The sequence below is a fragment of the Trachurus japonicus genome, chromosome 5 (assembly GCF_045865225.1).
Source record: "Trachurus japonicus isolate A0001 chromosome 5, Traja_1.0".
Lineage (NCBI taxonomy): Eukaryota > Metazoa > Chordata > Actinopteri > Carangiformes > Carangidae > Trachurus > Trachurus japonicus.
The window spans coordinates 24,841,495-24,858,736 of NC_140911.1; the positions used below are offsets into that span (position 1 = coordinate 24,841,495).

At 43.1% G+C, this 17,242-nt stretch overlaps 1 protein-coding gene across 4 annotated transcripts in view; it reads left to right on the plus strand.

Moving 5' to 3' along the window:
- LOC146987662 (plasma membrane calcium-transporting ATPase 1-like) overlaps positions 1 to 17,242 on the plus strand; it is an 89,799-nt gene that overhangs the window by 48,869 nt on the left and 23,688 nt on the right. For 2 of the 4 annotated variants that reach the window (XM_085776942.1, XM_085776941.1), the window contains exons 7-12: positions 2,050 to 2,085; positions 8,677 to 8,850; positions 11,497 to 11,711; positions 11,864 to 12,106; positions 13,154 to 13,395; positions 13,512 to 13,749. In XM_085776942.1, coding sequence (XP_085633068.1) covers positions 2,050 to 2,085; positions 8,677 to 8,850; positions 11,497 to 11,711; positions 11,864 to 12,106; positions 13,154 to 13,395; positions 13,512 to 13,749 — 1,148 coding nt within the window. The remainder of the gene's footprint in view (positions 1 to 2,049; positions 2,086 to 8,676; positions 8,851 to 11,496; positions 11,712 to 11,863; positions 12,107 to 13,153; positions 13,396 to 13,511; positions 13,750 to 17,242) is intronic. The other 2 variants (XM_085776944.1, XM_085776943.1) reach the window with 1 other exon arrangement.

The window sequence follows — 17,242 nt, forward strand, 5'->3', positions numbered from 1 at the left end:
GATGGGAAGCTTGACAGGCTTAGGAACCACTGCCAGTTTTCCAATTACTGTAGGACAAATGCAAATGAAGGCATCATCATGCACATTTCAGTCAGTGTTTTCACACCCTAACCCTAGTTTAAAAAAAACCCCTACATCATAGTCTCATTTATTCATGTTAATATACAGTATGCCAGATATACTGAGGTATTGATCTGACAGCGATGTAATGTTGGCTACAAATGTGAAACGTACCTGTCCCTGTTTACACTCAGTTGCTTTTTGAAGTGGAACCCTTCAAAAGCCAGAGTCCAGACGATCCTCGTACTATCACAGAGCAGTTTGATGTAAAACCAACAGGCTTCTGCAGTCGGTCTCTATGGCTTTTGATTTGCTTGTGATCACGCTAACCCCCTTTTTACTCATGTCTTTTTCTTTGGTTTGTTTTTGTCCGATCATTTGTTTTATTTGCTCAAGTTTTAGTTTGTCAGGCATTCATTGTGAACTGGCTGAATGTACCAGCTCAGTGGAGAGAGACGCTCAGGTTCACACCTCGGCCTCCAGCCACTCATTTTAAAAACAAAGTGATGAATTCCTAATGAAGAAAACTACACGACCAGTTTTTCACATTCGATCAAAATGAATACATGCGCCAGAACTGCTGCACTTCATTCCTCACTGACATAATAACTATATAAATAACTATATATAACGCCACTATTCAGGGTCGACACACCAAGTCTGAAACTCCCTTCTTCTCAATGATAGATGCACAAGAACACACACATGCACTGTTGTTGTCGTGTTTCACAACAGACTTTACGAGCACCCATGGCTTCATTAACCTGCTACACACCTACACCCACACAGACACACACACACACACACACTCTTGCATTCATTTGGAGGCACACCCGTTGTTCAGCCTTCAGTTTGTGCAAACACACACACACCCTTGCAGCAGTTCAGTATCAAATACAAAGCATGTCAAGAATGAAGAGTTGTGTGTTTGTGCGTGTGTGTGGGAGTGTTTGTGTGTGTGTCTTTGACCTTGCCAAACCCTCCCAACCTCAACCACAAAAAAAAAAAAAAAAAAAAACATAGCAGAGGGCTCCATTTTAGGGCAACAGGAAGCTGAATGTCCCTGTGGAGGGAAATGCATTTGACCTGCAGCTCTCACATCTGTCACGTGTCTGATCAATACATGATCAAAAGGTGTTAACAGACAACTGCAGAGGATCAATACACAGATGCTTAGATCTGTGCTGCAATAAAGATCAGTCACTCCAAAACAAGCTAAGCAGCTGACCCCCGTCTCCGCACATTGTTGTCTTTAAGTGTTGACCAATCAGCTGCCTCCACTACATTGAACAACAATCTAGTTTGGAGCCGTTTTTTTTTTTTTAGCAAGAAGATCGACCTTTCAAAATCTTAACTTTTTTTGACAATCAACCTTTATTTGAAAGCCAACTGTAAAGAGATGACAGGAAAGGAAATGACAGACAGTTGAGGAATGACATTCAATAAAGTTTTCCTGCCAGCGGCCATTCAGCAAGTATTAAAAAACCCCAAAGTGAAACAGATTGCAGAGTTGAGTTTAGAAATACAGAAAGAGGGGGCTGAGTAATACAACCTACACAGTCTTTGGTATGTAGATGTTAAGTATTTAAGTTCAGTTTATATCTACCACAGCTCATTAGCCTCAGACAATGAGAACTAGTTATTTGTATACTCTAAGTATACAACAACGCAGTGTGTCAACAGACCCACAATAATGTATAACAATATTTTTTAACATTCTCTTAAATCAAATGAATTGAATTGAAATGAACATTTTTATTCATTACAGATATGTTCATAAATTGATTATATTGGCCGTCAAACACTGAGGAAATCACGTGTCTCTCTCCTCTGATTGGTCCATTCCTGCCCACAACACACACACGACACACACACACCTGTGGGTTTCTATCAGTTTGAACTTTTGTGTTTTCCCTCGGTTTTGATTTGATCTTATTTTTCCTTTGAGCCATCTTATCAGCATTCCGCCCTCTCTCTCTGTCCGAACAGGTAAAAAACAAGGACCCCCTGAAAATCGCAACAAAGGTAACCCCTCCATTCATCCATCTGCCCCTCTCTGTCCCTCCATCCTCCCTGTTACTCACCCCCTCCTCACCCTCCACCCAGCGGCAGGAGGGGAGTGTCCAGTCCATTTCTCTCTCCCTCTCTTTCTCTCTCTGCTGTAAAACAAAAAAGGGGGGGGCGTTCTTTCGCCTTGCTTTACCTGTCAAAGGGTGCAACTCTCAACCTTCAGGTCTTTGACAGCCCATCACAGTGTCCACAGTTGTCATGGCAACCACCGTAGGGTGACCATGGAGTTATATCTTTTGGCTCAGTTCTGAGTGCATGGGACAGTTTGAGTACATTTAAAAAATGTTTTTGCTAGTGAGAAATTGTCTTGACTTTTAGTCGGACAAACAAGCTTCAAATATGTCAAGTTGGTCCTTTGAGAAATTATGAGTCATAGTCTTTTTTTTATTAAATAAATCACAGATGAATCAACAATAACAATAACTGTTAGTGAGAGAGCAAGCTACAGTATATTATACGCAGGGCTCCACACAGCCATGTTATTAAAGGCATTACTGCCACCGAGTTTAAAATATTATATATGTATGTATGTATATATATATATATATTTCTAGCTTATTTAGTTGTGCCAAAGTGTTCAATATATATTTTACCAAAAAAAACTTATTATAAAATTATTATTGGAGTGATAATATAATAATATATATATTATCACTATATATATAATTTTTTTCTGATCTCTAATTAATTTCTCCTATTTTTCCCATTTCACATGTTTGTAAAATTCTGTCCTCGAATTGTCCCACTGCACGCTCATGAATGAGTCATGAGCATCAGTCCAAACCAGCCTGACCTCTGAGGTGTCCTTGGTGTGTGACGCTGTGTTGACATCAAGTGCTCCTTCCGTGCCTTTAAATATTTAATATTTAATGGGTTTGGTGTGTGTGTGTGTGTGTTGTTGCCCGTGTGTGTGTGTATATGTGGTAACGATGTCATTGCTCCAACCTCCAAACTTGACCAGCCAACCGTCCTCCATGTCTCGTGTGATCCAACACATGTCCAACTTCCTCTGCAAGCTGTCTCCACACATGCACGCATGCACACACACACACACACACACACAGAGCCACCCTCCTCCCGACCTCCTATGGTTTGAGCATCTGCTGTAGGCAGAATGCTTCTTGATGTACACACACTCGCACGCACACACACATGCACACTACTCTTGGACACTCATCACAGTTTTGCACATAAAAATAATTCACAGCCAGAGCTGCAGTTACAGACGACCTCCACTAAAACACACATCAAGATCAAAACGCCTTTAGTCACATCATCTACTCGGTCGATTCCTCACCATCTCTGCAGCTCTGCTGAGCTTCTTAGCCTCTCTGAGCTTCCAGCTTTGGTTTAATGCCAGATGAACTCCATGGCTCAGACTCCAGCAGCAAGCAGCTGTTTTCACATGAATCCAGAGCAACGATGTTTCTTTGTTTCGGCTGGTTTTGAAAGTAGGCAGCTGTTCGCACTTTAAAGGTTTCAGGGCTGACGGAGGAGTCCTCTTGCCCCCCAGCGGTCAAGAAAATTGGGTGAAGCACCTCTAAATTTAACACACACCCGTTCAAAAGCTTCTACTTCACAGTGTTTTTGATCACCGTAAAGCTGCCGTCATTTAACTCAAGACTTCCTGTAGCTATGTACGAGGCTTCAATCAAAAGAGGAATGGATCGTAGTGAAGCATAGTTTTCATTGACAATAAATCTTCCCAACACACTTTCGTAGAGACAAAGGTGACATCTCAGACCAAAGATATTCTGGTTAGTAATCAGAATTGTAACTTTTCCAGAAATTCAACTTATGAATAATCAATTAACAAAATTGTTGACAGTTAGTTGATTGTGTGTTGTTGTAACAGCGCTTAAAAAAACAGCTAAGTAGAGTACAAGTAACTGAAAGTAATAACTGACTGACGAGTGTTATGAACAAAATTTGAGGTGAGTGTGACATGTTGGACTGATAATATTAATTGTTGTGGAAATTGGCTTCAGGCTGTTTCACAGTTAAAGATGGAGGAAGTGTTGAAACAGAAATCAGCTCAACAGCACGCTGTCATACTCACCGTTTTGCTGCTCTGACTCGATCAATTTAACACTCAAACTGTTTTTACTTACTGATAAATTCAGATTACTTCTCGCAGATGTGACAGAGTAAAAGTCAACAGGGAAGGAGGGAGACCTGTTATGTTCATTGTATTTGAGAATTTATGGAGGCTTTAAAATGCTACATGGTCCGTTTTCCCACCATGTGGTTATTTATTCCATTGTAAATGAATGTGACTTTGTGTTGACACCGATGAGGAAAAAACGAACAGTGCTGTGATGTTTTTTTTTTTTTTTGTGGCTGTATCGAGGCTGTCAGTGTGTGTGGGAGTTGCACCCTTGCAGTATTAGTGGGCTGTGGGCTGTCGTCTGTTCTGTTCGTGTATCTTCAGTTTCTTTTTTCCTCTCGCCTTTGATTCCTCTCATTTCTCTTACTGTTGCCTCCTTGCAGGGTGTTGCTCAGGACTTCATGTTGTCTTGTAATCACTGTTTGACTCTCTCCCTCTTCTGTTATTTTTCTGTCTTGCTGAAGTCTCCTGCAGCCTCCACAGCTCTGCAGCCTCCTCTACCTCCTCCTGTCTTTCTCTGTCGTGGTTCTGCATCGCTGTTGTTTTTCTTTTCTTTCCTTTTTTTAATTATTATAATTTTTTTTATTTTTGGGGTGATCCTTTGAGTTTGTCCTCTGTTTGTTGACTTGCTTTCTTTTGTTTTGTTTTTTTTGATTGTCAAGACACCCCCTCGTCCCCTCTGCCCGCCACGTGTTCTCCCATGGTTCAGTGCTGCGCCTGTTTACAGTTCTGTGGTTGGTTCAGTGGGTCTCAGTCCTGTTCATGTGAAGCTGTGTCAGTTAGTTCTATGTCGTGGCTTGTCCTCAGAGTGGACCATGTGCATAAAGCTCTGCAGCTTCCTGGTTTGACACTGACACATTCACAATGTCTAAATGTCATGTAAGGTTGCGTGCTGTCCTGAAATCACTTCCCTTTTCACAAAGTTCAGTGTGGGGAGCTTCATTCTCAACTAAATGAAACTTGAAATGAGGCAATGCCACTGAGAGTGAAGGAGCTGTTTGGGATTCAAGTGTCCAAAACCTCATTACAACTCATTGTGTGAACATCCCTAAATATTCAAAGCTCAATGTGGATGTTCTCTACAAAATATCAACAGCAAGCTGGGAGGAAATCTCATTTTTACATCGAGCCTCATGCAAGAACATTTCATTTTTCTTCCCTAAATCTTGTCTAATGTTTCTCTGTCAAGTTTGCTCGTTCAAGCGTTCAGACAAATTTGCAGTAAATTGCTGGTTTAACCTTGATTAATGCTACTGCTCATTAACAAGTACATTAATGAGATTTCGTAATCAGCATCATCCACAATCAACCAAAATGCCACTTCATTACATTTGTGTCCTTGTTTCGCTTTATTCATGTCATGACAAATGTGCCATTAAGTATCGCTTCAATATTCAGGCTGAGTGGAGAAATTGAGAAATACTACTGCAGCCATTAACAACAGAACCAAATGATGGATAACGGGTTCAACATGAAGGTTATGTCCACACTACTACAGTTTCATTTTAACACTCAACTCGAAACTTTTTCAAGTTTTCACCTCCTGTCCACACGATACTTGTGTTTTCAAGCACCAAAACCATATTAGTCTGAAAACTCTGTGTGTTGTAGTCTGGATGGGCGAAAAGTGAGACTTTTAGAACCAGTGACATCAACATGCTCCCTGATTGGGCCTTATCTGTGGCCACTACTAGTGGATAACGCAATACAAACATTACTGACCTTGTTGTCCTTTTGCTAGCAGCTGTGGGGAGTTAAATTCTTCATTTTTACCATATACCATTTGCAGAAGAATTAATAAGAGTTAATATTTACAACCCTCCTCTGTTAGTAAACACACCTATACTGAACTACTGTAGCAGTCAAGTCTGTTTACAGTTCATTAGCTGTATTACACCAGTCTCATTTCTCAAACTGTGTCACAGGTTTCAGTGTCTCCAGTGACACCTTGTCCATTTTTAGTAACATGTTAAACACGTCTGCATCTACAATGTAAAATAATCTCCCAATTACCTTAAAGGCCCCCCCACACCACCCCGATGGCCTCTTGTCCGACAAGTCTGTCACCTCTTGTTGGCCACAGTCGGGAGAAAGGAAGCAGTGAAACACACCGCCCCGACTACTGCCGACCAGAGCGATTGATATAACAGAGTGGCGACACTCCCATTGGACTCCCATAGAAATATCGAGTAATTTTAAGTCATAAAGTGGTAATAATCTTTGCCATGTACAGTAACCATGTTGACTTAACTAAATAAAATTTATTAGACTGATCGGTTCATTGTAAAACATTTATTTATTTACGTAAATGTGGTGATTTCACTACGTAGCCCAGAGGTAGTCCTGCTCACTTTTCATTCAAACAAACTAATGTGACTGCCACAGTTGTTAAATTTCATCAATGAGACCAACATTAATCTCCTAAAATGAATTTAACCAGCCAGCGGTAAACCTCTAAAAGCGTGCGGGATCCCCCTGGGATGAGGACGGAGGTTGGCCCCAGCAGATTAGCTCAGTTTACCGGCTACTGCCCTTGTGGCAGCCGCTGCCATGGTCCGCCATTTGATTTTCTCCAACCATACAACCCTGGTCAGACTATTGTGTTTATACTTTATACATGGAGCAAAATGACTCCCAACTCTCAGCTCAGCCCTAGCCACTACACACACATTCACATCAGTCACATTCAGTTTGTACTGGTTCTTCCATGAGGCTCAATCAGTGACTTTGTTTCAATTTGAACTTTCTGCTGAAAACTCACTGCAGATACAGCACAATAGCGGTCTGTATGCTCCCCACTCCCCAACGCTGCAGATTCCAACAATCATTATTATCGACTTACTTTGCTCTTTGCTGCTTCCAGTGAAAGTTTCTCCAGCACAAATCGAAAACTGAGATACATTCAACAGAAAGAGAATTGTCTTTGCTGACCCAACAGGCTTTATTATTTGACACTGGTAGATAATAATAACAAGAACAACAAAAAGATTATAATAAATAGACGTTTTCTATCAGACATGTTCCCCCCCATTCATTTTGAATTTCATTAACAATTGCCTTGGAAACTTTTTTACTGGTCATCCAGGAATCTAAACCTGCTTTATGTCCATGATCTGTTGGTATTGTTGGTTACAGAAGTGGTGTTGATATTGTTTCCAGCAGTGATGATTCTCCTATAGGATTTAATACAGGAAAACACAGTTAGCTAATGGATGGAGTTTGAGAATTTGTGGCCAAACATTTCCAGTATTGATTTTAATAACTGTACAAAGAAAGTTTTAACTATGGGATTTCATGGTAAAATAACTGCAGGTTCAGACAGTGTTATTACTGTAGCTCAGTTGTTCATGAGGACAAACAGCACATCCGAACCCAAGTGTGTCAGATTAATTGTAGATCTGTTCTGTTTCCATTCATCACCTGCTCACATTTCTTTGGTATGGAAATATGACAAACAGCAGTGGATGGAAAGAGTGCAGCTGAATTCAGTGTAAGCTCATGAGCAGAGATCAAACAGATCAAAAAGCTGCATTTACAGCACTACAGTCCAAACAGGATCACAGCTGATGAAGTGAAATGCAAATACACAGTTTGTTTATGCAAATGACGAGCAGAGCCGCCGAGCAGGACGCGAAACCAGACACCATGTCAGACTTCAGAGCCCGGCTCTCGTTCCAAACTCTCTGAGCTCTGATGTGAAACAGAGTGTTTGTGTGTGTGTGTGTGTGTGTGCGTGTGTGTGATTGACAGCTCCCTGTTAAATCCTCTCTGTTGTATCTGCTGTTTTCTGTTCTGTCTGCTGCTCTTCATTATGACCTGCTGCTCCCAACTCGTCTGTGACACTCTCTGAAAGCTACCTGGACCTTGTTCATGAATGTTCTGTGATCAAAAAACGATGACATGCTGCTCTCTGCATTCAGCCAAAGGGTCACCATGTTAATGATAAAGAGTCAGGGGTCTTTTCTGATCTCTGTGCAAAAAACTCCCGTCCTGTCGTTTTTCCACTTTCCCTCCGACTGAATCTGTAACGTTTTTTCTACCTCTCTACCCTTTATCCCCAAACCACTCCTCAACCCTCCTCCCTTCTTCATTTTGTTGTATTTGGTTGTTATATTTGATTTAATTCATCCACCTTTTGTAAACCTGTCATACCCTACCCTTCCCTTTTCCATCTCCATTCTTAAAAAAAAATACCTCCATCTACCTTTTGCACCATATCCACCCATCAATTCCTCTCATCCACCCCTGACCTCCCCTTAACCTCCCCCCTCTTCATCTCCCCGTCCACTTTGCCCCTGCTTGTCCATTCTCCTTATACATTTGCCCCTAAAACCTGCCCCCTCCTCTTCCTTTTACCCTTTAACCACCACTGTATCCCTCCCCCAACCCCACCCTTCCTCCTCCTCCTCCTCCTCCTCCTCCTCCTCCTCCTCCTCCAGCCAAGACCCAGGATGGCATCGCCCTGGAGATCCAGCCTCTGAAGAGCGAGGAGGCCGCCGAGGTGGACGAAAAGGAGGAGGTCAAACCGGTGAAGAAGGTCAACGTGACCAAGAAGGAGAAGTCAGTGCTGCAGGGCAAACTGACCAGACTGGCTGTACAGATCGGGAAGGCTGGTAAGGACACACACACCTACACACACACACACACACACACACACACACAATCCCCATGCCACGTCAAGTTAACAAAAGAGAAATTTAAAGAGATATTAGTTAAGTCACCGCCATCCTCAGAGTAGCTGTTGAATATAAACAGGGAGATCCTCCGCGCTTCAGCTTGATGAACTGTGGACCGGTGCGTCTCAGGGCTGGAGACAGATGAGCAATGGAGCACACGGTCGAAAGATACAAATTTATTAAGGTGCAGCTGTTGACGTTTCAATGCTGGGTCTTCTTCAGAGCAAACGGAGCTGTTCAGTGGACGGGGGATTTAAATCCCGTGCCTGCATCCCTGATTGGGAGAGCAGGGAAACGCGCCATAAACCAACGGCTCACGTGATAGGCTACCACATCGCACAATAATACAAGTGTAATGAATACGAGTAAGTATACAAGGACATGATTCCAATCAAGACATGATTAAATACGCAAAATTACAACAATACAATAAGCCATGTAAGGGCACCATTCATTAAAAACAAGACAAATTCATTTTTTCATTAAGACCATTTGGCTCCATGGTGTTGAGAGTAAAAATCCAGAAGGCCTCCCTCTGCAGGAGCTTTTTAATAATGTTGCCACCCCTCGGTGGTGGGGGGAATTTTTTCGATCGTCTAGCTGTTGAATATGGAAGTCCTCTGCTGCCGAAAGCACTTTTGATTATGATTATGAAACGTTTCATGACACGCGCTGCTGGTGTGCGGACACTGACCACTCGTGCATACGTGGACAACGAGGACAGTGACGTGTGCGTTAATGGTCAGGATAATCGGAGGAAAACCAGACATGAGCAGCTCTGAGTCTCTTTTGGAAACACAGGGAGACCAAAGATGCTTTAAAAACACAGCACTTCAGGGAGTTCACCGTGAGCAACTGTACTGCAGCTCATCTCTCCGTGTGTGTGTGTGTGTCTCTCTCTCTATGTGTGTGTGTGTGTGTGTGTGCCAGCACATAGCCCTGCTATCTCCAGAGGTTGAGGTGATGTTACTGTTCATCGGCTCTGAATAGTAATGTTACAGAGACTGTGGAAGCAGTTATTGCAGGGTCATGTGTTTCGCTTATGTGCCACAGAAGAGAAATAAATATTTTCACCGTGTCTGGCGGCTTCTCCCCGCGGTGGCCTGAGGAGGTTTTTTAATATAATCAGTACATTACATCCACAGCCGCCAGCAGAGGTGAAGTCAGTCTGGAGCAGAGGTATCTTACAAGCAGAGGCTCTTGCAAAGTCACGCTAGCAAAGCTGCTGACAACTGATAAATAATGACCGGAAGACACAAATGAGACTGAGATAGTTTATAATCTGATGTGACCAGTGTGAAATTGAAGAATAATGGAGATGCACCTGCACTGACCTGCTTGAAACTGAGACTTTTACAGTCTGGCTTTTTTCTTTAGAACAATAACATTAATTATATACAGTTGAACATGGAAAGCTTTAAATACAGACACAGGAGTTGAGTCACACAAGTGTTTGTGCTAAGCAAGGCCATCACATCCCGGACCTTCCCTTTTATTGAACGAGCAGAGATGAAACTGATATCCATCTTTGTCCTCTCTGACTCTGGAGAAGACAAAGAACAAGGGGCTCTGGTGAAATGTGGGGCTGTTCCTTTCAGTGGCACACCGAGTGCTCAGGTCGGGGACGGAGAGGCTGAGGGGTCAGAACGCACTCAGTTTTATTGGATGGATGTTTTATTGGGTACATGATTCATCCCGGAATTGAAGGTGTTTTCTGTGTCATTTCAATTGACCTTAATACACTGAGGGGCTTTCAGGACACCGTGGAGGGAGAGGGGGGGGTGTCAGCTTCAGCAATAAACTGCCCCTCATTAGTGGACAGAAATAGAATTTGGACTAAAACAAGTGGAAGTGGAAGTGACTGACAGGAGCGGTGATGTGGAAAAAGATAAGCAGTGGATTTTTGTGTTTTAACTGCTCTCACCTGTTTCTGATTTTACACTCAGGATGTGTCTGATTTACAGACGAATAAACATGTTTTCCCCTTTTTGTACCGTCAAGTGGTAAACTTCCTGTTGGGCCTGAACTTTTACTTCTATTCTGTATCACAACCTCACAGCTTTGCTCAAATATAAACCATCTTTGTCCTGCAGTTTAACCGTGTACATTTCAGTGTATTTCATAAGCCCGGTAGATTCAGATGTTGCATTCAGCGGCCAGTCAAACCAAACATTAGGGGATATTTCAAGAGCATGAAAATCACATTTTTCGATAGTTGATACTCAAGACTGACAGGGGATGACACATAACCTGGTCAGATTATTTCCTATGTTATTGTTTTTAACCTGTAACAAATTAGGTTTTTGAATAAGTGGGGAGGTTTTTATATAAGCCCTTTTGGGTTTCATACCTCCCCTTTGCACATCCCAGTCATGATGATTGTCAATGCTGTTTTAAATGATATTGTTCGTGCTAAATAATAAAAAAATAAAAAAATAAATAAAAAACATCTGTCAGAAGTGATAGAGGTGCAAACACTGACAGGAAGTCATAAGGATTATAAAAACCTCTGAGTTAAGATTTTAGATGGGTGTGGTTATTACTGGCTATTGTCTTACAACTCTGTCTCCTCGTGCCAACCAGGTCTGATCATGTCAGCTATCACCGTCATCATCCTCATCCTCTACTTTGTGATCGACACCTTCGGGATCAAGGGTCGGTCCTGGGTGGCCGAGTGCACCCCCATCTACATCCAGTACTTTGTCAAGTTCTTCATCATCGGTGTGACGGTGCTGGTGGTGGCCGTTCCCGAGGGGCTGCCGCTCGCTGTCACTATCTCTCTGGCCTACTCTGTCAAGGTAAGCAGGATGGAAAGCAAAAGGGGATTATGGGAAATGTAACACTAATGGATTTTTAACCCCTCAGAGAATCATGTCATGTTTATTGAGGGTTTGATAACGACACCTGTCAGACCGTGTCTAAAAACAGACCTTTTTTGTCCATCTTTCAGAAAATGATGAAGGACAACAACCTGGTGCGTCACTTGGACGCCTGCGAGACGATGGGCAACGCCACGGCCATCTGTTCCGACAAGACGGGCACTCTCACAATGAACCGGATGACGGTGGTGCAGGCGTACATCGGTGACACGCACTACAAAACTGTCCCTGAGCCGGATGCCATCAAACCAGACACACTTGAAGTTATGGTCAACAGCATCTCCATTAATTCAGCGTACACCACCAAGATCCTGGTGAGACCTCAACATGAACCCTCAACATGAACCCAGACAGCGCATTGTCCACAATTACAGTCCGCCATTGTAATTGGGATTTTTAATGATGATGAGACATCTGTTATACAACATCAGTACATTTTGGCTCATTTCATGCAGACAGGGAGACAAGGTCATCGTGCACTGAAGGAGGGCACTACAAAACTATCATATGAACAAACTATAGACAAAACTCTAAATTTGATCCAAATGAGCCGTTGTAAACCAGCCTCATCTCAAACCCTCTTCTATAGATTCATACTGGGTTTAAATATTAAAGGGATAGTTCAACATTTTGGTAAATTCACCTATTGCCATAATCCCTATAGTCATAGGAGAAGGTTAATTACCTTAAATTATCGGTGCATGTTGTTTTGAGATCCGTAGGGCGGAGACACGAACACAATGGAGGTGAACGGTACAGGTCCCCTGTCCCTGTCTCGTAATGTTACATTATTATCTTATAGCGTGGTGAATGTGCAGGTCACAACTTGTCCATTCGAGCGTTTTGGAGTTGTTGGGTTGTATATTTGATGAGTTTGATGAGGGACAGGGGACCTGTACCATTCACCTCCAATGTGTTAGCTGAGCAGCTGCATCTCTGCCCTACGGATCTCAAAACAACATGCACCGATAATTAAAGGTAATTAACCCCCTTTGACTATAGGGATTATGGCAATAGGCAAATTTGCCGAAATGTTGAACTATCCCTTTAAAGGATATTCCTGCAGAGACAATTCATTCAGTCATTCAACACAACTCCTCATGGCTGTGAATTTGCCCTGAAGGATGGACCCACACTCTGTTGCCACAACAGAGACTGGGATTGAGCAACGTTCATTCAAACCAGGAGTCAGCTGTCTTAAAACCAGAACTCTGCTACTCCAACAAAAACAGAACAGTCAGCATTTTAGGCAATCAGAGATAGATCCTAAATACTGAACTTAGTGAGTTCAGTGTAAATCGGTGCTGTCCCCTCCTTGTTGATTTTGATGGCGTTACACTGATGAAACTTTTCCTTCTCAGCCTCCAGAGAAAGAAGGCGGCCTCCCCCGCCACGTGGGCAACAAGACCGAGTGTGCTCTGCTGGGCCTGGTGCTGGAGCTGAAGAGGGACTACCAGCCAATCAGGGATGAGGTGCCTGAGGAGAGTCTCTACAAAGTTTACACCTTCAACTCCTCCCGCAAGTCCATGAGCACGGTGCTGAAGAACGCTGACGGAGGCTTCCGCATGTACAGCAAAGGAGCCTCAGAGATTGTCCTGAGGAAGTGAGTCACAAGATCTTTATCGTGTATTGATGGCAGAAAATAATGGATGGCGTTCTTTACTCAGTCCCCCGCTCACTTATAATCTCTCTCGATCTCTCTCTGCTCTCCTCTCTTAGATGCTCTCGTATCTTGGACGCCGAGGGCCAGCCGCGCAGCTTCAAGCCAAAGGACCGCGACGAGATGGTGCGCAAGGTGATTGAGCCAATGGCGTGCGACGGGCTGAGGACCATCTGCGTGGCCTACAGGGATTTTCCCGCCGAGGGTGGTGAGCCAGACTGGGACGTTGAGAACGACATCCTGAACGACCTCACCTGCATCACTGTGGTCGGCATCGAGGACCCCGTCAGACCTGAGGTGCGGAGCTCAGTTTAGCCTCGCTCACACAGACAATCCTGAAGCTGAACGTGTCCGATCTACCGTCACATATTGAGATGAAAATCATCTTATAATGATCAGCAGCTGATCAATCAGAGCATTCCTGGGGCTGTTTCTTGTGTTCTCACAGTGTCGAACTGTCAACCAGCAGAACTGACTAGTTGAACGGTCTAAATTTAAAATAATTACATTTTTAAAATCAGTTTTGTGCAGGGCAACACGACGCGCGGTCAGTTTGGCAGACCGATGTGCGTCGAGATGGGTGTGGCGGCGCAGCGGGGGGAGGTGTCACAGATTCAGCTTGGTGCGGTGACAATTTCGTACCAAAAGGCTCTGAAGCACTGAAAGCTCGCCAGCTCCAACCTGGTCTACTCTCGGCACAAGGTGAAGCACAGCCGGTGCAGTGGTAGTTTGGCTGACCGGCGCACAGTGCGCACACGTCACTAAGACCTCACAGGCAGGTTTCCAAAATGTCAGGCACATTTCGATGCAATAAATAATCACAACAACCACTATTAAATGTAACTATCTGAATCAGCACATACATTTATATCTATATTGATCAGATCAAAGGTGGTTGGATGAAAACTTGATGCAAACTAAGGAGTTCACATCTCTCTCAGCCAACCACAAACAGCCTCAGCATCAGAGAGTGATTATATATTCAGCATCTCTCATCTCAGAAAATAAAAATAAAAAAGAGAGAAAAAGACGCTGGCCACAGAGCTCAGCAATGCGTCCTTTATGCACAGCTGCTTTGTAACACAGGTTTTAATATAGGTTACTAAATGTGAGCGTCTTTATTAGTGGAAAAAGGTGTGTTTTTTTTGTTTGTTTGTTTTTAGTAACCTCCTCCCAGACTACTTTTGCCTCATCAGTCTTTGGAGGTATGTTCGTGTTACCATATGTTCGGCCACTGTGAGCTTGGACCTCCCTGACCAAAGTTTTGCCGTCTGGCGTCGCTGTCTCCGTCGTCTGTGTCGAAATCATAGACTGTAAAAAGAATGGACGTAGCGTCCGTGACGTCACCCATTGGTTTGGGGAGTCGTTTTTGTGACTCAAATATGGCGGCCTGAACAGCGCCATGTTGGATTGGCCGGTCGAGAACCCGCCCACTGGCCTCGAAGCAGCTGTCCACGGAGCTGCTCGGACCTGTCACTCAACGTTTCCGCGCCCTGATTGGCCAGAATTTTAAACTAATAACAGTAAAACTGTAGAGTTAAAAAAAAATTCACCCCCCTCAGAGTGTGTGCGGGGGTAGAAACTATCGATTGAGACGAAAAAACGTTCTGACACCAGGCTTTTAACATGTTTACTGAGGATGTAAAGTCGGCGATTTTAACATGGGGGTCTATGGGGAATGCTGCTTTCTGACACCAGCCCCCAGAGGAATCCGAGGGGATTGCAGTTTTTTGAACGCGGAAGTGAGCTTCACTTCTCAGACCGACAACTGCCCCCTTGGTCGAAATATAAAATGACAAAATTGCAGTGCGCCTCGCCTTCCCACTTCCGCCGGTAGAAGGGACCTGCGCTGCGCCTGCTCTAGGAAACTAGTGCCGAAATGTTGCTGATGTGAAAGACGTTTAACCTTAAACTTGTTCCAAATATAAAAAAACCTTTTATCAGTAGCAGGCAGCAGGGAGGCAGGGCAGAATATTTTTGATCTAATTTTTAGTTGTGAGTGTAGTGTTTGCGTGAGGGCGGGAGCAGCAGGGCAGAGGCTGTGGCAGACAATATAAAGTGTGGTTACATTTTGCTTGAGTCGATGATATTGCTCTCAGAGTGCAACACAGCGGAGCAGTAAAGGAGGCAGCACAAGCTGTTTAGTAAACTCCTGCTGAACCAAGATAATATAAACTAGCAGAGATGTGACGTCTCTGACTGTTAGACCGCCTCATTTACGGATGTGTTGCGTTACTAGTAAGGAAAATGAATAGTGTTATTGTTTCATCCCATTTAATTTAACCAAACAAAACTGACAGCCGATCCAGCTGTGCCGTCGTCATCAAAGACCGACATAGCTTCACAGAAAGGAGACTGAGGCCAAAGACAAGACACTAAGATAGTGGTTCCCAACCCTTTTTTTGGCTCGTGACCCCATTTTGACATCAGAAAATGTCTGGCGACCCCACGATCACGTGCACGTCACATGATATTTGCATTTTATTTGAACTTGATTTATATTCAAGAAAGTGAAGGTATAGAATACAGTTGTTTAAGATTGTGTGTGGTGTTTTTAATCATAATTTTAAAAAGAATAATAATTAGTTAAAAAATAGTTTTATCAGTAATTTCTTTTATCAATTACTAGACATTTCAGGCGACCCCACTGCTCTAAGACATGGGGGGAAAAAAGCAAGTGAGAGAAATGAGGACACAATGAATACAAATCAGGAAAAAATCATCACACTCTGAGTTTCAGTACTGGAAGGCAGGATGAAAAATCTGCTGTCATGCCCCCCACCCCCACTCCCACCCTCTGGGCTGCATCCCACCACCACCACCTTAATCTGTCTCCTGTGTATCTGGCTTTTTGTCTCGACTCCATGAATCATATAAATAAGGAGGATAATGGTGCACCGTTTCATACAGTCGGTGTCCCCTCAGAGGTGTTCATGATGTTGCACTCTGTCGTTGTGACAGAAGCAGATTCGCTCCTCTGACAAAGTGCAACCAGAGCCCGCAGCTCAGCGAGGCTTTAGCATCCGTCACCTCCAGCATCACTTCAACTTCTGTCTGGTGTCTAGTAGATCTTCAGGGGAACAATCAGGACTCTGGTTTAATGATCCGAGGCACACAGTCTGAAGCCTGTGGTGCGAGTGCATCTAGGGCGTGCCCATGTTTTTTTTGTTTTTTTTCCTATTTCACATTATTCAAAAGGGTTGAACTTAATCTCATTCATGGAGATGCGACGTAACATCCCATAAACCACAATTCCATCTTCGTTTACCTTTAGCTTGCACCTTTGTACCTTGGTGTATTGCAGTGACATAGTGAATCCAGCTCTGTGGACTCTGAGTGCACTGCAAACACCTCTACAGTGAAATAACAGCAAACGTCACAATGTTAGAAATATTAATGTGATATGATGAAAAGTGTGAATATATCCTCAGTGTGTTGCGTTATGAAACCTGTGGACAGATTTCACAGAAGAAGCTCCAACGGACGTCGTAGAGCTTGTGTGTAACAGTGTGTGTGTATGCTCTATGTGCCCAATGTCTAAAAAATACTACTAAGAATAATAATAATTATGATAATAAACTTTATTTATGTAGCAATTTTCTAAACGCAGTTAAATAAAGCTTTAACATTGTAAATTTTAATAATATAAAACAATAATAAAATGACACAGAAATTTAAAACAAATCATCATTATATAGACTTAAGTAAAATCAAGAAATGTCATTCGATAAAAATAGGTTTTGAGGCAGGTTTTTTGGCACATACATCTCTTGGCATTGCTCCTGACAGC